This window comes from Grus americana, chromosome 3 (genome assembly GCF_028858705.1).
Source record: "Grus americana isolate bGruAme1 chromosome 3, bGruAme1.mat, whole genome shotgun sequence".
Taxonomy (NCBI): Eukaryota; Metazoa; Chordata; class Aves; order Gruiformes; family Gruidae; genus Grus; species Grus americana.
Window position 1 is genome coordinate 50908522 of NC_072854.1, and position 26166 is coordinate 50934687.

Here is a 26166-nt window from a genome sequence, read left to right on the forward strand (position 1 = left end):
ATTTGGAAAAAACGTCATATTTACTTTCTGTAATTATGCCAAGATTTTTCACTGATTGTGTTGATACATTTTACATGCACAAATTTACACATGATCAGGTTATTTTTGCCAAGTTACAAGCTCCCTGGGAAAGGGACAATATCTTACTAAGTGTTTCCATTCTGTAAAAAACCTCAACTCAACTCAAACCCAAAACCAAACAGACTTTACAGTTATCATAGCTAAAGATATTCTACTTCTCCAGTTCAAGAGATAGATCTTTCTTTAGTGCTCTCTTCAATATCTTTTGGTGGTATAGAATGTCATAAATTGAAGGAAGAATATAATTGAAGGAACAAATATTTTTCTTTAAAAAGACAAAGAATTTTGTAAAAACTACCTCACAACCCACATTTATTTAATTTCCATTTTAGATATTTATAAATAGATTTCATTAATGTCCATTAATTGGATCTACCTAATCATCTGTCTTCCTGGGTTGAGATGAAATGTCAGCCTGTTCTGTATGAAAAACATACTACTATTTGTAAACCATTTAAGGCTTACAAACATATTCATTTGTTTAAATATATTTCAACAAGTTAATAAAAATCTAGCATACTTTTAAGTTTCTCATATTCAAGTGGCAAAAACTCCCACTCCTGAATTCAGATCCTCTCTTCACTTTTTTTTTATGTGAATTAACACCTATTCTCCTTATCTATTAAAAAATTCTGAAACAATCGTTGCTATAAAAAGATATGTAAGTGAAAATACCAAACTTTTCATCAAAATACATGCTTAGCTCCTACAAAGGTCAGTGGGAGTTTTTCCCCTTTACATAATGTTGTATTAATGGGTTAATATCTTTCAATGACAAAATCAACCATTTCATTTTAGGTTTCTCAAAATGACAGTATCAGCAACAAGGAAAAAAAAAATTAAATAGTCCTGCAAGTATAAATGAGGAAAAACCCCCCTATCTTTCACTTTTTAATTTGCAAGACACACTGAAGGCATGGAATGACATGCTTAAAATAGCTAAGATTTACTTTTTACTTTTTTGGATGATGGCAGATTTTATAGTATTCCCTTCTTCCAAGTTTATTCCCCCTCTGGTTTGAGTGGTTTCTTCAGAATCATCTGCTTCTTTGGCACTACTGTGTTCTTGCAAGTCTCCTATAGTTATGAAATTGTATTAAATTAACAGAAAACTAGATCAGTAGAAAATCCTTTAATACAAATACTTCAACAAAAAATCCATCTGATTAAACCAGCTACACGTCAGCCTTCTCTTTATCTGCAGCCTCCCAATCTGTGGAATCCCCCAACACACCTCCTAGGAGTCACAAGCACTTTTCCAGCCCTCACGAAAGCAAGACTAGTACCCATCAGCCTGTGAGACACAAATGGCTCTCTACAGTACTAGTTTTTATATGCCTCTTTTTCCCCTTGAAAGAGATCAAAAATATAACAGAAGCCAGAAAAGAGTTAAAAAATACACAAGTCCTGAACAGTTCAACAGATTTAATACCCTCCCCCGTTTTTCCCCCCAAACAGAACAATGTGGTTGATTGAGCCGGATGTCACCTGAGCACATTAACAGACTGGGACCCTCTGAGCATGTATATATTAACTTTTTAGTTTGAATCAGAAAAGTATGTTTTAAGTGAATTTCCTGATCTTCCCCATGCTTTGGTACACGTGGCAAAGCACTCTCGGAACATGCAAACTAATTGATTCCTTCCAGATGCACGTTTACTATGCAGAAATCATTAAGTATTCGGCCCATGAGATCACAGTACAGCTAGTCTGAAAGTCCTCTGTGCATGACATGGATATTGAGTCCTGTCCTGGCTTTGGCTGAGATAGAGCTAATTTTCTTTCTAGTAGCCAGTATAGTTCTGCATTTTGGATTCAGTATGAGAATAATGTTGATAACACACTAATGTTTTTAGTTGTTGCTAGGTAGTTGTAGTGTCTACACTGAGTCAAGGACTTTTCAGCTTCTCACGCCCTGCCAGGTGCACCAGAAGCTGGGAGAGCACAGCCAGGACGGCTGACCCAGCCTGGCCAGAGGGATGTTCCCTGCCATAGAACGTCATGCTCTGGATATAACTGGGGAAGCTAGCTGGGAGGTGGGATCACTGCTCAGAAACACACTGGATATCAGATTGTTTGGTTTTTTTTCCTTTTGCATGTGGTGAGCAATTGCATTTGTGTACCGCTTGTATTGTTGCTATTATTATTATTGTTGTTGTTGTTGTTGTTATTGTTCTCTTCCTTTGGTATCCTATTAAACTGCCTTTATCTCAACCCATGAGGTTTTTTTTCCATTCTCCTCCCCATCCTCTTGGATGGGATGGTGTGGCTGAGTGGTGCTTGGTTACCTGCAGGGGCTAAACCATGACAAGTCCTTAGGACCAACTGCTTCCATCTCCTGACCTACTCTGACAGAAGACAGAAACTCTGTGGACTTCAGTGGAGCTGAATAGCCTCACTGTCTATCCCTGAACTGGACTTGGGAGCACTCAGGACAGTCAGGGGGCCATTTACCTAATTAAACTGATATACATCTTTTGCATAATTTTTTAATGATTCTCTGTAATTCTCTCAAGAGGCAGAATTTACTAGGTAATTAATTAATTAATTTTGTTAGGAATAGGAAATACTTTCTGGGATAGTTACCTCTACATCTAGATTCAAGCTTCCAAAAATATTTTATTTCCCCTTCTAAAGTTTTCTTACTTTCTATGACAATTTACATCTTTCATCTGTTTGTAGTTCTGTTTTTCAATAAAATTGCTTGAGCTCTCCAAGGTTATTAATTAGGATTAAGTTCTCACATAACTGTCCTCAAAAGTATTTACATAGCCAGGAATCTGGAACATAACACTGTTTAATGATTTTAATTTTGGTGCCATAGTTCACCATTATTTTTACTGTAACGCCAATGGTTTTTGTATCACTGTGAGCTTCTACCTTTTGCAGCACTAGAGGAATATACTGACTTCTTGTTAGATATGTTTCTACCCATGAGAAAGTCAAATACAGTGATTCCTTGCTTAGCTGAATAAGGCAAAATGGCCTGATTGTCCATTTGAACCATAACTAGAGCTAACTGGAAAAGGCAGTTCCAATTCAATGGAAGATTTTCATTTCAAAAGAAATAATTTTGAAAAACACCCACAAAATTTCCTTCAAAAAGAAAATCCAAATTTTGTTTCGAAGATATTAAAAGAACATCTTATTTTTACCTTTTCAAAATATTTTCTGAATTCATCAAGCTGGAAAAACCTGGACAGCTTAAGAAGTCTAACTGTGACCAGAGTTAGAGAGTCTTGTGAATGTGCCATCTGAGACAGCATTCATGGAAGGCTGCTCCAAAGTGGAAAATCTGTTGATTGTGTATTCACATCAGTCTAGCTGACAAGCTGCTTTCTTGAAGAAAATTTCAATTTTGCAGAGATATAACTTGTCAGAAAGTCATTCAAATTGAAAGTTTCCAACCAGTATCAGTCAGAATCAATTTCTTCTTTCGAAAAAGAGCTCAGAAAATTCTTTCTTGCATACTTGTGGCCCTCAACTTCAGAGGTTTTATATATGATATAAAAAATACTGAATTCTACTCAGCTATTCCCTTCACTGCATGTTCTTTTAGTTTATATTTAATGCACAACAACCATAATAACTTCTGTAATATTTTGTAAGTCAAAGTGACAGCAATTGCTTCAGTTAACCTAAAGCAAATCAGATTGCTTCAAAGACCATGGAACACTTTATTCACCTGGTTCTCTTGACTGGTTTTCTAATTCCAACCTATTTTTCACTGCTGTTATAGCCTTTTCTACTGCATCCTTTTGCACTTGCTCAATGTTTTCTTTTCTTAATTCTTCTATATGGGGTTGAATGAGTTTAGCCATATCAAGAACCTAGTGAAATGATTTGAGAAAAAAATCACAAAAGAGAAATATAAAATCTGATCCAACTTCTATACAATGAAATTAATTTGGAAAAGCTCTGCAAATTTCAGAAAAAAAATACATATAATTCAAGTGCAGGGGTTTTTTGTGGAAAAAATAGTTTGTAAGTCACATTTACATTTAATTATCTTAGATACAAAAGTTATTCATAATATTCTTATGCTAAGACAAATAACTGACAGAAATATTTGTCTTACATAGAGGATAAATAAAAATATTTTTTAAATTGAGCTATTTGTATATGAATTAATTTCACTGAATTACTATTTTCTCTGTAATCCACATGTTTGCAATGTGTATGTTAGTAACTTAACAGGAGTAAGAATGTGCTTAACCGATTCCCAAGCCTCACTTGATACCCTTGTTTCTCAAGACATTTATAAACCTACCTTTCCTTTATATTTGCCTGCAATTAGGTTACAAATAGTTGTTCTTCCAGAGAATGGAGGACCAAATACTAGTACTTTACAAGGAGGAAGTGGCATTGGTGGTAACAGGTAAGGCCGTGGATTCGACATGAATGTTTTCAATGCCTCTGGGGATGACAGTAGGTACATTTTACCTAGAAAACTTAAAACAGAAGAGAAGCTAACAGATATAGTCAGTTATAAAATAGAAATACAAATAAAAAAGTATCAAATTCTGCTAACCTGACAGCCAAGTCTGGGTTTCCCATTACAATATCACCTTCCTTTAGAGCCACAGGACATGCTTGTCCCCACCTGCTTCTACGCCATCGGTATCTGTGTGCTATTAGTTTGTAAGATGACAGAACCCGGAAAAGTTCATCCTGTTTATTAAAACAGCAATAAGACCATATGTAATTTTTGTCTGAAGCTACATATGCCTTGTTCTCAGCCTTTTTTGAAATAGTTTGTTGGAAAATAAGCAAACCTAAAAAGAAAAGCACATCACGCTTCTTAGAATCTTTTTTAAAAAAATAAAATTTCAGAATTGTAGGACAATTTTAAGGAGAAACTATTTAGTTTTTCAATTTTATTTAATAAAAATAGTTTCTGTAGGCTTAATTTATTATTTTCAGAAGTTTAAAACAACAAAGAAGTACAAATCAGCCATTTATTGAAGACAACAGAAAATGGCCAAAATTTCTTCTAAAGGGGATGAAGAAAGGACCACAATCTGTGTGTGGGAATAGCAAGGCCCCAATATCTGTTTTAGGCATGCATAAATGTCATGTGATAGTGTTGTCCCAAAACTGGGGATTCGTTTACCTAGTGTGCAACACACCAATATACACACAGAGCAGAGGTATTTTATTGCATATTTGCGCAGATATGGGTGTCTGTCCCAAGACAGCACCCTGAATCTACAAATCAACGGTCATTTATACACTTAATATTAACATATTCATCTTTCTAATACATATGTATTGTTATTCTATTAAATGATTGGTTTAGATTTCTTCATCTAACATGCAAACTAGAATGCATGCTCAGTTCTTTTCTCCGCCTTTATCTTTTGAGTAGGTGGTATAATTGGGGTAGGTGGTCCATGGGTTGGTGGTCACAATTCCCCCTGCTGGAATTACCTTTCCCCTAGTTTCCTGGTACTTTTGGCAAGTCCAAATGGTTCTTCAAGGCTTGTTGGTCAAACTAGCAATTTATCAGTTACACTTCTACTTCTTGACAATCACATCTTAATTAGTACATTGTTTGGATAAACAGTAACTAACACAGGGGTAGGACTATACAATGGTCATTCTTAGCAGCAATAGTCTTGGTTACATTTGATTTTGCTGTAACAACAGGAGTAAGTTTAATAGACCTTTTACAGAAGGTGAATAGTGAGTGAATCCTAAAGTTTATGGTGACTCTAAATTATTCAGACTAGTACAGACAAGTGCTGGCTGTGAAGAACTGCAGAAGGACCTTCAAAATCTAGGAAGCTGGGCATTCAAATAGCAGTTTTACACAGAACATGATGAGTTGTCATTGACTCTCACTACTCAGGAACAGATCTTGGAGTTATAATACCTACTTCCATGAAAACATCTAGTAAATGCCCAAGAGCAGTCAGAAAACCAACCTGGATGTTAGCAATGTTTAGCAAAGAGAGAACAGAAGGTAAAGGTGGTTTGGGTTTTCTTATTATTGTATAAATCCTGCACTCATCTTTACTGCTATGTGCATTCTGCTGCCCTAATCTCAAAAAGTGTGCAGTAGAATTGGAAAAGTTTCAGAAAAATGTAATATGACAGATCAATCACACAAAAAGATTTACATGTAAGGAGAAATTAAGATTAAGTAGACCGGAACTCTTCAGTCCAGGAACAAGACAGCTACATAAGAACAGGACAGAAATCTGATATCATGAGTTATTAAGAGAGCAGATACAGAGAACAAAACTATTTACTGACTTTTGCATATCAACAGCTAGAGCTGACTGAGCTAAAAGTTGGCAAGTTCAACACAAAGGGAAGCAATTCTGTATACAATGTCCAGTTAAGCTGCAGAACTCTGTGCCCCAAATACAGTGGATGCTAAAAGCTTACACACAGACTAGCACAAACACACAGACTAACTAAATAATAAATACAGATGACCTCTGACAAAGAAAGTCCTTCACTTGTGAATTTGTCAGGGACTGAGAAAACAGAAAAGTGAAGAGGAGAGTGTTTCTCTGAAAATGTACAGTGGGGTCTCCCAGTTAAAGTACTATTCATATATTCAAAGTTTTGTTAAGAAATAGGAAAGATGACTGCAAATGAATACAGGTGAAGACATTTATGCAAAGACTTCTGGTTTTCAGTTTTATTGAAAGGACACAAATTATAATTATCATGATTCAGCAAAATTCAGCGCTAACTTGTCATGTTTCTAATTAACGACAGGAAATACAACATATGTGATTTCAGCTATGTTTCAGGATGTTGCTATATTTGTATTAGCATGCTGTTTCTCATTCAGGAAGAGTAAAGACTGAGCTAAGAGTCAACTGCTGAGATTGTTATGCTTTCGGTAAAGTTTCTTTATTTTCTTGGAAGGAATTAATTCTTCCTCTATTGCTAAAAACAAATAGTTTGTTCAAAATTTTATTATAATTATCTAACTTTTATTTTTTTAATGACAGACCTTTTTCTTTTCATACTCTTTTAAGTGTATTTCAGTCCCAGAATTATCTTAAATTCACATTTCTGGAAAAGCAAGCCTCAAAAAATGCCCTTATTGCATGGTAAAACAAACTGGTTGCTGTGAAACAAAGATGTTATAATATAAGCTCACAGCAGAAAAGAAAAAATATTTTAATAATTACTACAGTCAATCACATTTTAGAAAAGCACACTTACATTTTCCAGTCCCTCCAGCATTTCTTCTTGCTGACTTTGAAGTCTAGTTATAGGAGCTCCATTTCGAACACCCAGAGATTGAAGTCGAACTACCACTGACTGAAGAGAAAATAACTCTTGACTTAGTACCAATCAAAACTGCTTTTGTGATCCAAAAGGACTCCCAATGTATTTTTAAAATTGTAACTTAGCATTTCTATAATGGCTACATATACGCTAAGGCCCAGTTTCTAGCTTGGAGTCACGCTAGTTATTGAGCTGAGTTTTAACAAGCTATTTGGTAGATACAGGCAGTGCAAAACACTGAATCACAGCCTTTGTATCTCCTCATTATGCTGTGAATCACAAGCCTTCTAAAGGAATAGGCTGTGAAGGATTCTTTCCCACAAAGCAGTGGAAGTATTCAGATGAGCTTCAATCTGAAAAGGAGGAAAGTCTCTTTAGGAGATCAGATTATGCACACTTGGAAGTAATACAACTTTGGGTAATTTATTTAAAAAGATACTTAAACGAGATGTCTGCCAATGAGAATTAGATGATATTAAATTTAATTGAAATATTTCCTGAATGTAATCTTGCTTGAATGCAAGTGTTCTTGAAATGAAAAAGCAAATTTTGTCATGTTTGGACTAATTTCATAACAGGTCTTTGCCTTACTTATAGGTAAAATGGTTGGAATCATTACACAACTTGATTGCCTTTACTATAAATTTTCTGTTGTAATGTTCACAAACAGATCATAAATAGGGAAATTCTGTGTTCCAACTCTGCAAAATTAGTAGATTTTTCCCCATAGGACTATACTTAGTAGTAAAGTTAAGCATGAATTGAAATTATACTTACAGAATTATAATTGATTCGATTTGTTTCAAAAAACAGAGGGGAAACTACAGGAGCAGCTCACTTCCTACATTGTCAAAGACAATCTCTCGCTTCATTTTCAACCCCATACTTTAGGTTCTGACTTGAAGCAACTCTTATTTCTGAGGCAGAGGATAAGGTTATTTATCTTCAAATTTTATCATTGTATTTTTTTAATAGGGAAATGAGTTGCTATGTTATGAGATAAAAATCTAGACACAAGCACTCAGCAGAATTGTTAAAAGAATGAAGTGTCTTCTATTACACTGTGAAACAACATCAAAGTTCATAAAAATTCTGTCATTATTTTAGACACTAGCACAAAATAAGACAATTCTGTAAATATATCATACTGAATTTTTTTTTTTATTTCTCATGTTAATAATGATATTTTACACTAATACACAAAATAAAGCACTAAAACCAGATGGATACAATACAAAGGAGTCTGTAGCCTGCCTGAAAATATTCTCATGTAACATATATGTAGGCCTGGGGGCAATGCAGTGAATCTTATAACTATTTTACTAGAGCAACAAAAGCAAGCATTTCAAAGGTCATGTTTTCTAATAGTAATGAAATGAGTTTTATACACAACTTAAAATTTTGCCAAGACATTAATAAAGAAAACAATCCATAGAATTGAGAAATTATTTTCTAGTGGAGGTTAACTAAGCTGGTGCATAGCTTACTTACTACAAAGAGATCATCTGGTTGCTGATTGCCATCCAGTTCAATAAGATATTGACAATCCTGTTCAGCCATCAAGTCCTGTTTAAGAACAAAGACATACTCATCAGCTGAGTACAGTTAACCAGATAATGACATTGGAGCTCATTCTGTTCCTATACATATCAAAGACTGGACTCCTGTAGACTTCAGCAAAACCAAGATTTGTTGCACTGACGACTTACGAGATCTTCTGGAGAGAAACTTTTATTTAGTGGTGGATAAATACAGAGAGAATTCCAAAACTGGAGTTACAATGGGTTCAGACAACAGATTAGATATCCTAACTCAAATGCAAGAGAGCTACAAAGAATCAAGATACCGTAACGTTCTGTATATGAATTCAACTTCTAATTGTAACTAATACATTCATCGTTAGGGAAGCCTAAGTAAGACCTACCAACTAGTAGAACGTGTTGAAAGTGTTGAAGTTTGGTGTACATCCTGAAGTAATTTAATCTAAACAATTTTCCATTAGTTTGCTTACGAGAAATCCATGTGAGATTGTATAATGATTACAGATATCCTATTTTTTGATTTCTCCTTCACAGCAGTAACAGTTTGTTACTTTAGCAAAGAACATTGTACCAGTTTTACACAATTTTATCTCTATGTTTATCTAATCCATAGGGAAATTGAAGGGCATAAATAAACAGTAATTGTCAAGTGTGCAGCAAACATGAAGCTTCTGCAGTTGTTTGTACCAGGAGATTTAAAAAAAAAAAAAAAAAAAAAAAAGAAGAAGAAGAAGAAAACCCCAAATTGTTGCTTTGGACCTGTTTGGGGGTTTTGTTGGTTTATTTTTTGGGTTTGTTGGGGGGGGGGGGGAGAGATACATAGTAAATCAAGCTTTCCTGAACACAACAAGGAGAAAAAAAAACAATGTCACAGCTGTAGAAATGAAATAGGTGATAAAGCAAACTGATGGGCTAATTATTGGGTATATAAATCAGCAGGCAATGAAGCAGATGAGGAAGGGAACCTATTAGAGTGGGAAGTGGTGAGTGGTGAGTGTAAAGAGCAGGTTTCCTACAGGATTGTATACTACAATGAGCTCTGGTAATGGTGATGATACACCGGGCTCTTCAAATACTTTACTTCCTAGATTAAGGAAGCATCCGTGTGGGCAGGTATAGTTTCACTTTTAAAACTCAAAGTGGATTACTTTCTCTTTATTCCAGAGTAGAAACAACACCTACAGATGATAACTTTCTATCACTGATTTCAGTATGAATTTCAGAACTTAGGGATATGTTGTAGGATGCCTTGTGCCCACCTCCATACAATAAATCTCAAACTTAAAAAAAAAAAAAAGAAAATAGTGCAAGATATTTTACAAGTCTTTTGTTATGCATAATCATATTATTTTGCTTTTTCTTACTTCTAAGGGATGAAGCATTATATCCTTATATGTTCCAACTCTTTCTTTGGCATTTTCAAGAATATCTTCAGGTCTCTGCACTAATTGATGCAAAAAATCTGACATCATAAGTGGATCTTCTGCAGTCTGCAGAATGAAAAGTTAAATATTTCAAGAAACAGAAATAAAATAATATACTAAACTAATTTTTGTCTTTACTCAAAGGTAAATAAAGGAGCTTTCCAGAGTATTGCCATGAGTATTAGCCCAGTGATTGCTGACCGTGATCCTATCCTGATGAAGTGTAGTTTCTGCAAATTGAAAGGAAGGTGCCTAGAACTTGTATTGATAACTCTCTGGCCAGCATTATAAACCAGAACAATTCAACTTGAATTAAAAATTAATACCTTTATGAAAAAACAAAAGAAGAAAGAAAATCCATTTCTAGTAGTATAACGCCAAAACCAATAAACAAACTAGTATCCTGCAAATACTAGTAAAACTTGCTACAATAAACAAAAATTAAGAAATCTTTTATTTGCTTAGACCAAGAAACAGACAATGTGGAGCCACCATTCTCCTGATACACCCTTTTAACTTATGGCAAGAAACAGTTCAGTGATTTCTGAGTTAGAGACTGAATCCAGGTTTTGCCATACAATAATCACCATTTGCTGTCATTTAAATCTACCATTTAAGTATTATCCTATGAAGCAGAACAGAAACTGAATTAAGATTAGAGTTCAGCAAAATTAATTCATAATTTAGTATGGTAATATTTTAGAATATTGAAATTTGTTCTGCTTTGTACATTATAATACTTTGCACTGTTTAGAAATTAGCAATATTTACCTCTTCTTCTTGCTGCTCTTCATCTTCTTCATTCTCCTCTTCATGCTCATCTTTCTCTTTCTTATGGTTTTCAGTAATGTTAGGATCCCACTGGTTCCTCTGATATACCTGCCCTGAATCAGGGTGTTGCCTTTGTCCTGATATTCTTTGGCATAAGTCATAGTCTGAACACTAGCAAGGAATAATTAAAAGGAAAAAATGTGTTTATTGTACTGCTATAATAATATTATTTTTCCTGAAACTGCAGAATGAGGAGTAGGAGTCTGGCAAATATTTGAATTCATAAACTTCTTATCCAATAACATTCTCAAAAGCAGCAAATCCTAAAGCGAGACTTAAACGCACAGTTTTTCCCCATCAGCATTTTACATTCCGTATCAGGAGCGTACCCACTACTTCAGCACATTTTACCTTGTACTATAACAAATGTAAGTATAGTTTATGCATAAAGGTATTTTGCAGACAAGCTTGTGATTGCTCTTGCAATTAATTCTAAAGCAGTTTGGACTTGAGCAAGAGGTCTCAGTTGACTGCAGGTTAGCAAATGTGATGTCCATCTAAAAGAAGGGCCGGAAGGAGGATCCGGGAAACTATCATCTGGCCTGTCAGTCAGACCTCAGTGCCGGGGAAGGTTATGGAGCAGATCATTGTGAGTGCCATCATGCGGCACGTACAGGACAACGAGGTGATCAGGCCCAGTCAGTATGAGTTCATGAAAGGCAGGTCCTGCTTGACTAAACTGATCTAATCTCCTTCTATGACAAGGTAACCTGCTTAGTAGATGAGGGAAAGGCTGCGGATGTTGTCTACCTGGACTTTAGTGAAGCCTTTGACACCAGTTCCCACAGCATTCTCCTGGAGAAACTGGCTGCTCATGGCTTAGACAGGTGTACTCTTTGCTGGGTAAAAAACTGGCTGGATGGCCAGGCCCAAAGAGTTGTGGTGAATGGAGTTACATCCAGTTGGTGGCTGGTCATAAGTGGTGTTTCCCAGGGCTCAGTACCGGGGCCAGTTCTGTTTAATATCTTTATCAATGATGTGGACGAGGGGATTGAGTGCATCCTCAGTAAGTTTGCAGATGACATCCAGTTGGGCGGGAGTGCTGATCTGCTTGAAGGGTCGGAAGGCTCTACAGAGCGGTCTGGACAGGCTGGATCGGTGGCCCAAGGCCAACTGGATGAGGTTCAACAAGGCTCAGTGCCGGGTCCCGCACTTGGGTCACAACAATCCCATGCAATGCTACGGGCTTGGGGAAGAGTGGCTGGAAAGCTGCCTGGTGGAAAAGGACCTGGGGGTGCTGGTTGACAGCCGGCTGAATATGAGCCAGCAGTGTGCCCAGGTGGCCAAGAAGGCCAGCAGCATCCTGGCTTGTATCAGCAATGGTGTGGCCAGCAGGACTAGGGAAGTGATTGTCCCCCTGTACTCAGCACTGGTGAGGCCACACCTTAAGTACTGTGTTCAGTTTTGGGCCCCTGTATTGGGTCTGGCTGAGATGGAGTTAATTCTCCCCACAGCAGCCCTCATAGTGCTGTGTATTGGCAGCTAGCAAGGTGTTGATAACACACCAATGTTCTGGCTGCTACTGAGCAGTGCCAGCACACATGAAGGCTGTCTCTCCAACATGTCTTTCCCTGCCTCCTCAGCAGCAGGCTGGGGGTGGGCAAGATCTTGGGAGGGGACACAGCCAGGACAGCTGACCCAAACCGACCAAAGGGATATTCCATACCATATGACATCCGCTCAGCAATAAGAAACTGAGAGATAGGGGGAGGAACAGGGCAGGGGGGCATTCGGGTTTTTTTTTACAATGTTTGTTTTCTGGGGTAAGGAGTACGCATACTGAAGCCCTGCTTCCCAGGAAGTGGCCGGACATCACCTGCTGATGGGAAGTAGAGAATAATCTTTTGCTTTTTGCTTTGCTTCCGTGTGCGGCCTTTTGCTTTAGCTACATTAAACTGCCTTTATCTTGACCCACGAGTTTGGGGTTGTTTTTTCCATCTTATTTTCTCCCTTCCCTGCCTTGCTCAGGAGGGGAGTGATAGAGGCTTAGTGGACACCTGGCATCTAGCCAAGGGTAAACCACCACAGCACCTCACTACAAGAAAGACACTGGGGTGCTGGAGCGTGCCCAAAGAAGGGCAACAAAGCTGGTGAAGGGTCTAGAGCACAAGCCTTATGAGGAGTGGCTGAGGGAACTGGGGTTGTTTAGCCTGGAGAAAAGGAGGCTGAGGGGAGATCTTATTGCTCTCCACAACTACCTGAAAGGAGGTTGTGGCCAGGTGGGTGTTGGTGTCTTGTAACAGGTAACGAGCAATAGGACAAGAAGACCTCCCCCTCAACTTGCGCCAGAGGAGGATTAGATTGGATATTAGGAACAACTTATTCACCGAAAGAGTTGTCAAGCCTTGGACCAGGCTGCCCAGGGAAGTGGTGGAGTCACCATCCCTGGAAGCATTTAAAAGATGTGTAGGTGTAGTGCTCAGGGACATGGTTTAGTCATGGACTTGGCAGTTAGGTTTACAGCTGGACTCGATGATCCTACAGGTCTTTTCAAACCAAAATGATTCCACGATTCTAAGGTTAAGTAATTTTAATTCTGACCTCTCAGAGCTCTACTGTTACCCAAAAGCATAGTGCCATTGTCTCAGAGGCTAAAGGAGTTCAGCAGTTTGGAGCTCTGGAGGAGTAAGCAATGGTCTTTCCATAAAAAACCCTGCAGACAGAAATTTCATTTAACATTAAACACAGATAAATCTGGATGTGGTCTGTGGTGGTAAAATTATTAATATTTAAGATTTGAGAAGTCTGGCTAAGAAGTTTATTCTAACTAAAAGAACATTCCTTTCAACTGAAAGCTAAGATGACTTCATCTTAAAGGTCTTTTCCAACCTAAATGATTCTATGATTCTAACAGTCTATGACTGTTTTTACTTCCCCACTTCTGAGCTAAGACAATATTGGGTGTGCCACTCCTATAGGCTCCACCAAGACCCTTCTTTCTACATTATCTCATTATATTGTGTTTGATTCCTTCTTAGAATTGTGGCTGTTAGCAAGCTAGTTAAGGAGTCCATCCATTGCAGGGCTGGATACCTGACTTTGTTAACACTGAAAGGATTGTTTTTCCTCATGTCTTTTTTTTTTTTTCTGAAACAAAAAGCCGGCTGGATCTCTGCAATCACTTAGCAGAGAACAGGGAACGAGAAGGGGAGATGCTATCTGAATGTTTGCTCACTATGATCATAGTTAATAAAGCTTCTATCTGACCTGTCCTAAATTGTACTTGCATTAATATGCACTTGGAGTCCCTGGATCTCTGACAGGTCTTAAGATGGACATCTTATAATTCTAATGTGGAATTGGGGGAGGGGCAAAACAAACAATAAATAATCATTCTTCCTTTCTAAATCACTAACATTTGCCCTTCAAACACATACAAAAAAACTGAGATAACAAGAACACATTGTAGTTGCTAACATCAAATTGTTACAGAAACAGAGAATTGATTTCTACAGAAAATACAGAGCTTTTGAGATCACATTGCTAGCAATAGGCACACTACACTCATTTCCTGAGGTATCCCTTGAAGTATTACAATACTTGAGGATATTTCTATATTTCTATGGTGAGTCATACAGCTGATATGAATACTATATGACATAGCACATTTTGAAATAGGGAAGGAGGAATTTGATCAGATATGGTTCTTTTTTTCAAAGGTGCATCTTCTGTCCTTTTTCTTGGAGACACAAAATTTTTCTAAATTGTTCTGCTCATAACAGTATTTCATTATTCCCAGCATTATCTAGAATCTCCCTTCTTCCTTCATTTTTGATATAGTGAAAATGGTTACAATTCTGACATATCTTTGAAAACAGCTTGAACCCACTGAAATCAAAGGCAAAATTATTCATTTGACTTTGGGGCAAGGATTTTTAATGAGCATTCAGTCTCAGTCTTCTTCCCAGAGGAAAAGATGATGCAACTACATGAAGTCAAGAATTCTGTTTTCTTTCTAGTGTAGTAAGTATCACTCTTCTATTTGTACTGTTGCACATGGAATAACATATGTTCCCAAGAACTGGGATTTCTCACTATCTGGTGTTAAAACGAAGACTGACTTTCAGTAGCTGAAAAAATCAAAACTGCTTGAAAACTAGCACAAAAATATGTTTCTCTGATGTTTTAACATCTTTCTATGAGCACAGAAAAAAAAAGGTTTGAAGTAGGCATTCACAAATTTTCATAATGCATGGTCAAACAAATTAAGTCTCAAAAGTATGGAATTAAAACAAACATGGACTTAAATCTGGCAAAGTGATAGACTAGGTCCATGCACTGAAGCTTAGTATCTGACAAACCACACAGATATGACAACTACAATAAAAATCCCAATGAGAATGGAGCATAACACCAGAGGCTGATTATTCATAGTTGCCTCAGCAGCTCATTCTGCACATTCAGAGTAAAAGACAGAAACAACCCAGCTGATAAATAATAAAACATTGCAAGGGGAAGGGCCTGAATCCTTGTTCATGATTATACATGCTGTTACTTTGTCTGCATGGAGTCTGGCAAAGTTTGGCATGAGCCAGCTAGTATTCTCCCCGGTGAACAGCTGGGCACAATCTAGAGAGTGGCACAGGCCCAGGGCCTTTCCCAGTGGGCAGTTTGGACACCACCACCCCATTCTGACATTCAGACAGGTCAGCTGTGTTCTGCCAAACCAGTGGCCTGATGTCTGAAGAGTCGCTCTTGCCTTGTTTTATTTTCTAATATAGATGTAGCCAGCAAGTCCATTCTTTTAAGTTATATTGAGAAAATCCTCTTAATCTTACACTAACAGTGATTTATGTTTCTCTGGTTATATGAGTGCCACTTTTGTAAAGTACATGGTATGTCACATTACTGCTTATGAAGAAATTGAGATTCGTAAATGAGATGAGCTAATAATAATCTGTGAAGCAGATTCACAATTAGTGAGTAAAAAAAATACAATTTGCTTTCTAACTTCCATATGTGAAAAGTTTCTTCCTGAAATATATGAATGACAGATGTACATGTATCCAAAATCCCATAATAATCCTGTTATTCAAAGGTGTTTTTTTTTCTTGAAAACCTGTATCTTCTAATTGGTAGAGGTGCAAAGACTGTAGCTGCTACTGAAGTTTTAGAAAATGTTCATTATGTTACATGAACAATGCTTATAATGAAACAAACTAGTGTCATTCCATTCCAATATAATATAGAACAATTTATTATTCCTCAATAAATACTATACTCAAATGTCCAGGGGAAAATATTATTTTTTTACTTATGCAGCATATGAGTCTACTAATATTTAGGAAAATGACTAGCAAGTTACTGAAGATGACATTACCTTAATGTTAATCAGGAAATCCGGTTTTAATTTTAGATTCTTTATTTTCTCTATTTGCTGTGAAACAGTCATGTATTCCTCTGAGAGAGAAGGAAATCCAGTGAGAACATAACCTGCCGAATACATTTTAATAAATATATCTTTTAGAAGGTTATGTCAAATATAGGACTAGTTATACTCATCTCCTTTAAACAATATATCTATTTGGCGGGGCAATTTTAAACCATGTACATGACTTAACGCTATTAAAAAAATTGTGCACCCATGTCTACTTCAATGAAATACAGACAAAAAAACGTGTTTTCAACTTGCCATTGGACTCTCAAGGTTTAACTCAGTTAAGAAACATAAGAAATATCTAGACATTAAAGATCATACTCAGACCACCTGCTTCACGTGCCTAGCTCAAATATTGTAGTGCCTAAAAAGTAACAACCTATAGTGACCATTTTTGCTGCTAAAAGTCTTTGTAAAAGGTGTTACAAAAAGTAGCCACTTTGTGATACAAAGCATTCAAACTAGGAGTCTAGGCTTTTTATACAATCTTTAAAGGTCTTTGCTTCTATGGACAATAAAGGGAGCTTGAACAACTCTCTGGGATACATTGTGCTCCTGCATGTGAAATCCTCTCAAAAGGAGGCACCACGCACACAGCACGCATACTGAGGCACCGAACTTGGTAAGCAGCCATTCACTCAGGATTCACAATGCTGAGCCCTCTTTGGCACACAGACTATATATGACAAGCATGGTGGCAATAATACCTTTTTCTTAGTATTAAGAGTACTCAGCCCCACAGATGAACTCATGGCTTCAGGTTCCTAGGAGAGTACTGCAACTACTAATGGCTGCATGCCATTAGTAAGAACTACTGTATAGCAAGGAACTCTATATTTATGAGGCCAGAATGAGAGAATAAACAGGAATCAGGTGGATTTTTTTAGCCTAAGAATGAGAATATTCTCTTAGAGAAATGGTGCATGCTCCAAATGCTTAGAATTTTATGTGATAACATTTAAATTAAAGTCTATGCAGCAGAAAAACATAGCAGCAGTCTTTGCAAGAGGTATTAGGACTGAAGATTCCTCCTTCTTTGGGGACCTACTATCCATAGATGCAAAATTTATAGAAAAGGATAAACAAGAGAGAGCATAATGTATAGTCATTCCTCTAGGGAATGAAAATCTTGGATTCTAAGTTCTTGACACCTTTAGAGAATTTTAACAGGTAGTGAGATGTGGGGAGTCTGCACAGCCTCTGCTCATCAACACATCCCAGATAACAGCTAATGTGAGAGGCATGGGAATGTAACATGGGAAAAGGTTATCCCAAACTGTTTGTTCTCTGAGAGGATGGTTGCCCCAAAACCGATAATCTTGTGAGGAGACTAACAATGATGAAGTTTACCTAAGGCAACCATCAACCAGAACAATAGTAACCAGGGGATTACCAAGAAACTTTTGAGGAGAGGAGCCATCTTGAAAAGAAGCATTAAAATTTGTGCTTGAGGGAAGAGACCTTAGAGTGAGAAGAAGGCAGAAGAACAGCAGCCATACCAGGTTTGAAGTGTCAGCACAACAACCTTCTGCCTAGGCCTGGCAGAGCAGCGTCCCTGTTGGATGCTGCGAGTAACCTGCATTTCAACTACTGGACTGACAGAACAGGGTTAAACACACAGCAACCCACACCTCAAGTACGTGTATGTGAGCTCACACCTTGAGTATGTGTATGTGAGCTCACGGGGAGCTTTCTCACTAGTGTGTGGATTAGTAGGCTGTAGGAAATGGCACACACAGACAGAGCTAGAGCACTCACATTTCCGACAGATAATGTGCTTAAATAGGTGAACATGCATTCTCAGAAAAGGGAATGTGTGCTTGTAACTTTCACCCACCTTCGAGAGAGGTTTTGCATACATAACCATGCAAGTTTGAGTGTACTCTTTGAATTAGTTTTAGGAGGCTGTTTAGAAATCTGTAGGTGTTTATTAATATTAGGCAAGTGCTTAGTGCTGTGGTTTGTTTGTTGTGTGGCTGATACTGAACCTCTTCGCTGACTGCCAGTTCACTGATTGCCAGTTAATTACTTGCCATTAATAAATCAATAAACAACTTTGGTCCTGATTTGATTTAAATCACGCTAATTGAGCAGCTATCCCCTGTGATAGTGACATAGATTTTTCCTTTGCAAATATTATTTAGGCTAACATGATGGGAATTTCTGGTTGTTTTCTTGATTAAAAAAAAAAAAGCAAGCGTATCAGCTACATAGAGGTTATAATTCTGTATTTTCTTACCGACAATACCCTAAAATACAGCTATCCTTGTTATTTTCCAATCCTTCAGTGCCTATGTTATTTTAAAGAGAGATACTGCTTATTTCAAGAAATAGCTTGAAGCTTCATATCTGACCTCTTTTAGAAGTAAAAAAATAAATCTGTTTTTAGTGAATTACAATTTTTAAATATTATAATTTGTTTTAGCACTTCTGAATAGCTCTGACACATCAGTCTCCAAGATAATATGTTTATTATTTAAGTCAGAAGAACATAACTGAAAATATTTCGTTATTGTGTGTACTGTTTAGAAACTTGTATTTTATAATGTTAAAATTTACAAGTAAAAAACTTGGCCTCTCATAAACTATGTTTCTAAAATCTTTAATGAATAATTAATAGCCAATTGACTGATTAGTTCCTGCTGAAAGCCTTGCAAGGCTTTCCAAGGATTATATCAAGATAGTTGCTAAACAAAAAGTGATTAGAACTAGAAAATACTGAACGAAAATTGCTTTTGGAGACAAATTCTGGTTGGTAGGAAAAAACTGTGAGGATTCTACTCATTGCTGCTTTTGGGCATCTGTAACATAGAAAATGGTTTGGCTACAAGAACCAAACTTTCATCAACTTTATAGTCATGTTTACAGTCTCTAGGATCTCTGTGGTCCTCCGTGATACACACATCTCAGTCATTCATCATCAGACTGACTCCAAGAGGGGAAATCAGATAAAAGCCCGAAGAGATGTCTGTGTTACTAAAGTCCTGCCATATGGATTAAGAGACTAGTATTTCTGCTGCTAATTCCCTCAATTTTTTATTTCCTCATCATCTCCTTTTTTTATTTCTTTCCTATTTCTCTGTCTTTTGCCTACTGTTTTTAAAGCCTGGTTACACTAGTTAAGGCTGCATCTTTTGCAAAAGTGTTGTGTCTTGGACAAGAGAAGGAACAAAAACTATTGCAACTGAAAGCTTATAGAAGCATGCTAGTTTTCAGAGCAGTAGAAACATAACATTTTCTTGGCACTCCACCTGTCTCTCTCCTATAATAGAAATTACAAATAAAGTTCAGTGCCAGAAAAAGAGACTACATTTTCTTTTACTTTCTTTCAACTTAGCAGTATATTTGTTTTCTCTTCAGGAAAGTGAGTTCAGACTCTAGCAAGATCTGCAGCACTAGTCTTAACAGCCTCAATTAACATAATCTTTCCTCAAAAAGAAGAATTATTACTACTACCAATACTATTCTCATCTAACTTCCTCTCTGTGACAAAATGCAAATGGAATAAACAATGTTGTAAGAACAAGTAATGACTGTAATACTTTGCATTTTAAATAATGTTTTCCTTGTTTTTCATTACTTTAAATGTTTAAAGTATTTTTGCTGGTGTTTCTGTTGATGATGATGTTGTTATAGAAGTATTCAAGCAAAAACCATCTGTATTTTAATCCTAAAACTTTTCTAGCCAGATAATATTGTCAAATGAGTCTCATAGCAACACTTACCATTTGGGGCAAATTCATTTTCTCAAAATTAACACAACATAGGATTGGTGTGACACTTTCTGATCTCCCATATTGGTAAGTTAATCCCTAAATACACTCTCAGTTTACGGACATTCCACAACCCCATGAGCACAAGAAAAGATGCTACCATCTAATACAAAATAAATTATATTTGAGCAGTAATGGATGCAAAGTGTGTCAAAATTAGAGCTAGCTCATTGTAAGAAGTTTAGGCTATAAATATACTTACCAAAATGAGCAACTTCTGGTGACTCAATCTTTTTCAGAATCATTTCTGTAACCAGTTCTTCAGAAATACTTTGACCTTTAAAAAGCAATTCTTGACACTAAGGCAAAATGCAAAACATAGTCTTATATAATATGTGTTGGTCAAGAATATGACAAAACTTACTAGAAGATTAGACCTTTACCTTGAGCCCATATTCTGTTTCTTCATTAATATTCATTTGAATTACTTCCAAAGCTGAGAAAGCACATCAGACAGAATAAAATTAAAATAATTAATAAAAAAGATTTTATATACAGACATGCACATGCAGAGATACATACATTCACACACACACACACACACATGCATATGTACGTGTGCTCCAAGCAACTAGACTGCTTTTGAATGAACAGCCATTATATTTAGAGCCATTATTATATTTTGTCCATCCAGAACTTGGTGCCTTCTGGCAATGTCTGGGTAGAAGTTTTCCCTTGCAATTTAGCCCTATATATACTACAGACAAATGCACAACATCAGCTGTGCAGGATTATTTTAACTACTGATATATATCAAATTAGCATTACTGCTGTGTAATTCAGAGATGACTATTTGAGCTCAAACACTTCCCAAATTTTAAAAGCAAGTTCTAGAAAAAACTGTTTAGACACACAAAACCAGTTGTGTGTCTAAAGGGCTTTTAAAAAAGGGCTTTAAGGGCTTTTCAAAAAGCCCTTAAAAACATACTACTTATATAGTCTAATTATCTAAAATTAAATAAATACTAAATTTGACACCCATCAAATTCAAAGTCCTGACCTCTGTGGACGGCAACATCATAGTAGAATGATCCTGGAAGTCTTTCACTCTTCTATACCATTGAAATAAGCAGACACAAAAGTTTTCCAGAATGACCCTTAAGGCTACACCTGTATTATTAATAAATCAGACCAGGGAAAGGTCCTGAAGCCAGGTGGCTCGTGCCTATACAGCTAAAATCTTTCTTCCCAGAACATAGTGGCTGTTTTCTAACTGCTCCTACTAGTAATGATGACTGTCATGCATACTATCCTTCATACTATGAATGGGTGTTTGGGAGAGTATTATTTGCCATGGGCTCAAACAACACAGACAACTGAAAGTCAGCACTGTACGTGTACCCTGGCCTTGTTTTATTTATGAGTATTGACCTAATTATTGGATAAATGGATAGAAAGTATTTTGTCAAGTTAAAAAGACTGTGAAAATCTTTCCTATTTAATAATTCTCTAACTTTGATTCTTTTTTTAAATAAATAACAAAGCACAAGACAGATATTGATACACTGAAGCGAGTCCAGTGGAGGACACCAAGATGATGAAAAGTGTTGAGTGTACTAGGAGAAGCCAAAAGAACTGGCCTTGTTCAGCCTGTGGAAGACAAGACAGCTCTTATTTCTGTCTAAAACTACTTAATGGGAAGGCACAAAGACAGAACCACCGTCTTCATAGAAGTGCAGATAGGATAGGAAGCAACAAACACAAATAGGAACATGAAAAATTCCAATGGGGTAATTAGGAAGCAATTTTTCATCATGAAGGTGGTCAAACATTGAAAAGCATTGCCCAGAGAGGTGGTGGAATCTCCATCCTTGGAGATATTCCAGACTCAACTGGACATAGCCCTGAGCAACCTTCTCTAGTTGACCCTGCTTTGAGTGGAAAGTTGGACTCAATGACCTCTGAAGGTCCTTCCTGAGCTATATTATTCATGTTTCTGTATGTTGAATTTCTTTGTTTCTTTCTTTTTTGATGTGGAAAATGAAAAAAAACCACAGAATAACCACCTATTAGCGAAAGTTGAAGGAAAGAGTGTGTGTACCCACATATGTGGGTATACTAGACAAAAGAAGATGAAAAGAAATATCATGAGCAAAAGAAGAAAATACTAATTCTTTGAATCTACTAGAAATAAGGCATAAAAATGCAGTGAGATTTACATCAATCATTAAAAAAACTTTCTAATGGCAAAGACTGTGTTACAGAGACAGACAGCTTAGAGATTTTTAAAAACAAATTTGATAGATATTTGTCAGTAATGGTTTAAATACATTCAGACAGTGTGGATTGGCTTAAATACATTCCTAAGGTCCCTTCGGATTTTGGTCTGATCTATGTTTTGGACCAGGTATTAATTTTTTGTTAGACAATCCTATGAATTAAGAATTCTATATTTACATGAGTCAAAACCCCACTTTATTAAAACTGAATTTTACCATATTATAATTCCAAATCTTCCATATAAGATAAAGATACTTCATTTGATAAATGAATCATATTCCTGTGAGTACACAGGAATATGAAGTATTACACCGTCCACTAAGGGGCTTTTATTAGGACAATAAAAAATACCAGGAGGCACATTCAAAAGAAAAAGTGTGATGCAAATCCATATGTAAATAGTTCATAATCAGAACAACTGTTCACATATACACCATAAAATCAGATTTATAATTTGGTGTCCCCAAAGAGCCACTCAAGAAATTGCTTCATAGTTAAGGTTACTATGTTCTTTTCTTCCACTTAAGATTACATTAGCTTTCAAACTCGTAGGACAAATCTGGTGGAAAAGTTTTCTTTTTTCATAAAACTTAAGTGAATGAATCAAGATTTGTGAATTATAATGTCACAAATACAAAAATACAACCAGGGCTTTAAAAAAAATACAGATTTTTAATTTTTCTTAGTTACTGCTGACATACTTAGTACAAAAGAAAACTGCCAGAGAATTATTTTGTAGGAACCTACAAAACCCTACCTTTCTTGCTGAGATGCCTCGAAATGAAAAAAAAAAAAGACAAGCTAAAACCCGAACTCTCTAGCAATGTGTTGATAGGGAATAAGAAAATGTTGTAAGCAACAGGTTTTACTCTACAGATCTTCAAAAATCTTTGATGAGAGAGACTGTCAGAAATGGAGCTGGATAGCTTAGAAAATGAAATGATATCTTGTATTCCAGTAAATGCATGGTGGGACAAATTAACTACATCTTCCAAAATAAGCCATCAGGTATTTTTGTTTTAGAAGTTTGAAAGTGCCAGCTCCCATTCCTTACATTCTTACTTATACTGATACAAAAGCTATGCTTCTGTTTCCTGGAGTACATCCTCCCTTGTATTAGGCACTGCACAAACAGAAAGGAAAGATCCTCCTGTTTTTTCATGGTCTGTATTGGAAAGATCTCTGTGCTCTCTGGAGTAGAATGAGTTGCCTCTGTGAACGAGGAGGGTCACATGAATCACCTTACAGGACTGGGACTAGAACTTGAACGCTGTGTAACTAAAAGGCCATTATTCAGCAATTGCATTTCTGGCAAAATGGTTACTTAGTCCTTATCAGTGGTCTTTATTGCAATCCAAAACACGTCATTTTGAATTACAGGGAACAGCGAGGTTGTTCTAAACCAAAAGAGATTATGAAGCCAATGCAATGTTACAAAGATAGTGTACGTTTACCTTCTATGAAAATGCATTTCCATATTTGCGCTAGTTTTCTAGCTAATGTTTTCTTCCCAGAACCCTTAAAATGAAAAATACACTTTAAAAAGAAAAACAGGCAGAAGGAAAAAAAAAACCAAACATATTACACAACAGAGAATACATTTTCATATGATAAAACCAATTAAAAGCTACTATTGGGATTAGGGCCTCTGAGTTACGCACTGGGCAAACACAAACACTCTTTTTAATACCATCTCTATTTTATACTGCCTGGCATTGCTAATATACTATTACTGTCCTTTGCAGTTAATTATTTCCAAAGTAATTACATTGACTTTGTTTCTGAGTAACTCTATCTAAAACTTAGCTATGATTTGCCCATAAATTCCTATGAGAAACTCTTCAGGACTGAAATTTATTATCTGCAGTCTCAAAGCAAATTATGATACAAACCTGTTCAGCTGTTTCTGAGTAAGATACACAGAGATAGTATTCTTTGACTGAAACAATGAATATGTAAAAACTGCCCTTGTTAGTCTACAAATCTGGTTTAGATACTGACAAAATGTATATCGTACGACTTATGTGAATCCTGAGGAACTAACATAACCAAGAGTAATGAGGTCTCTAAGAGCACAGCTACCTGAATGGGACTTTGCAAAACTCACCATCTTCCACTCTTAGCATTATGGCCTTTTTTCAAAGGCATACAAAAAGACCTTTTTTTGACAGTCTGTTTGCCCTAGATAAATTTTATGATTAAAAATAGTAAAAAACCACAAATAAATCACATTCCCAGTTAACAGCATACCAGCAAATACTCCAGCCTACTCATACCTTACATCTTACAGGTGTGATGAGAATATATGTATTTGGTTCTGCTTTAATGACACTATGTTTTAAAGTTAAAATAAATATCTTAAGATAGATGCTCTACACATCAGCCATATAATTAAACGACATTATCATAAAAATAGAATATTTAATTCCCTGCCCTCTTGGCCAGGCCTCTGCAATTTCAACCCTTTGTTAAAATTTGTATTAATATCAAGCAATTAGTGAAGGCAATGAGTTCAGATGAGAATATCTATTTCTTATACGTTTTTTGCATTGTCTTTCAATGAATATTTGATACTGGTTTGGTCTATAAAATACAAAGCTACCTTTTTCATGTAAGGTTAGAAACTTGATGCTTGTTTAAAACTAGGCGAGCCAGTCCACTGTAGTTTTCTACTGAGCTGAATGCACTCTTTCAGGTCTCATGCTGAGCGCAGGGCACACTCATTGGCTACCACCTTACACAATCTCACTCTGATGTTTGCATCTCTTCCACTTGCAGAACACTACCCTGCCTCCTTTCTCAGTCTGGTCAGATGTACAGATTTGCAGCCAAGCACTACCCAGCAACTGGAGCCAAGGAGTAGGAAAGGATGCGGACCTGTGCAGAAGTTAGGGACCGGGAGCCTTCCAGCCTCCTGAAAGTCTTTGAAGAAAGGAAACATAGCACTACGGCATTGATTTGGGACTTGATTTGGTGGATCAACTGGCATTGAAGTTTGGGTTGATTGCCAGTTCTAGATGCAAACCGTTTATCTTTCTACCAGCTAGGCAGCACGAAGCAGATTTCCATATGGTCATTTCAGGCTCTGTTGCGGTACCTAACAGAATCACACACCAATGCAGCTGCTAGAGGACTGTGTGTTCGCACTGGAAGTCACGTGCTCTGAAGGCACCTTTCATGGGCAACTGCAATGTTCAAAAGGAAAGCAGCTTTCAGGGCACCAGTGGTGTGTTTCAGTGCATACCAGATTCAGTATAGACGTAAGGCAAATTTGCACCAAAAAAGAACCCCCTTCAGCAAACTAATGCACTAATGTTAAACCACCCGTAGAGTCTCCTACATTTGGGAAAAAGAAATCTGAGAAGTCTATAATTATAAACCATCAAATTTTCCTAAGTAAAGGAGGCCAGGGGGAAAAAAAAAAAAAGATTTTTATAAAATACAGTAACTTACATATATGTAAAATGACACATACTTAAAAATGGAACTGAATAACAATGTGATAGAAGGTGATTTGAGAAGAAGAGAGACCTTGTAGTAAAAATATAGTACAAATCTCCTTATCGGGACACCTTGATGAATTTCAGTTATTCCCACATATATGGCATATAATTATGTCAAAGTTCATTTAAATATTTAATATCTCATTGCATGTCTATAAGTCA

General features: G+C 36.6%; 1 protein-coding gene across 4 annotated transcripts in view; it reads right to left on the reverse strand.

The window, feature by feature from the left end:
- The window catches only part of AK9 (adenylate kinase 9), a 76826-nt gene that overhangs the window by 47585 nt on the left and 3075 nt on the right, over positions 1 to 26166 (reverse strand). For 3 of the 4 annotated variants that reach the window (XM_054820540.1, XM_054820541.1, XM_054820542.1), the window contains exons 3-14: positions 23956 to 24019; positions 20665 to 20717; positions 20484 to 20580; positions 16452 to 16564; positions 11072 to 11242; positions 10241 to 10366; positions 8827 to 8901; positions 7270 to 7368; positions 4613 to 4752; positions 4352 to 4532; positions 3767 to 3911; positions 1039 to 1158 (exon numbers count right to left, since the gene is read on the reverse strand). In XM_054820540.1, the coding sequence (XP_054676515.1) occupies positions 1039 to 1158; positions 3767 to 3911; positions 4352 to 4532; positions 4613 to 4752; positions 7270 to 7368; positions 8827 to 8901; positions 10241 to 10366; positions 11072 to 11242; positions 16452 to 16564; positions 20484 to 20580; positions 20665 to 20717; positions 23956 to 24019 (1384 nt within the window). Of the gene's footprint in view, positions 1 to 1031; positions 1159 to 3766; positions 3912 to 4351; positions 4533 to 4612; positions 4753 to 7269; positions 7369 to 8826; positions 8902 to 10240; positions 10367 to 11071; positions 11243 to 16451; positions 16565 to 20483; positions 20581 to 20664; positions 20718 to 23955; positions 24020 to 26166 lie in introns of all 4 variants that reach the window. The other variant, XR_008576401.1, reaches the window with a different exon arrangement.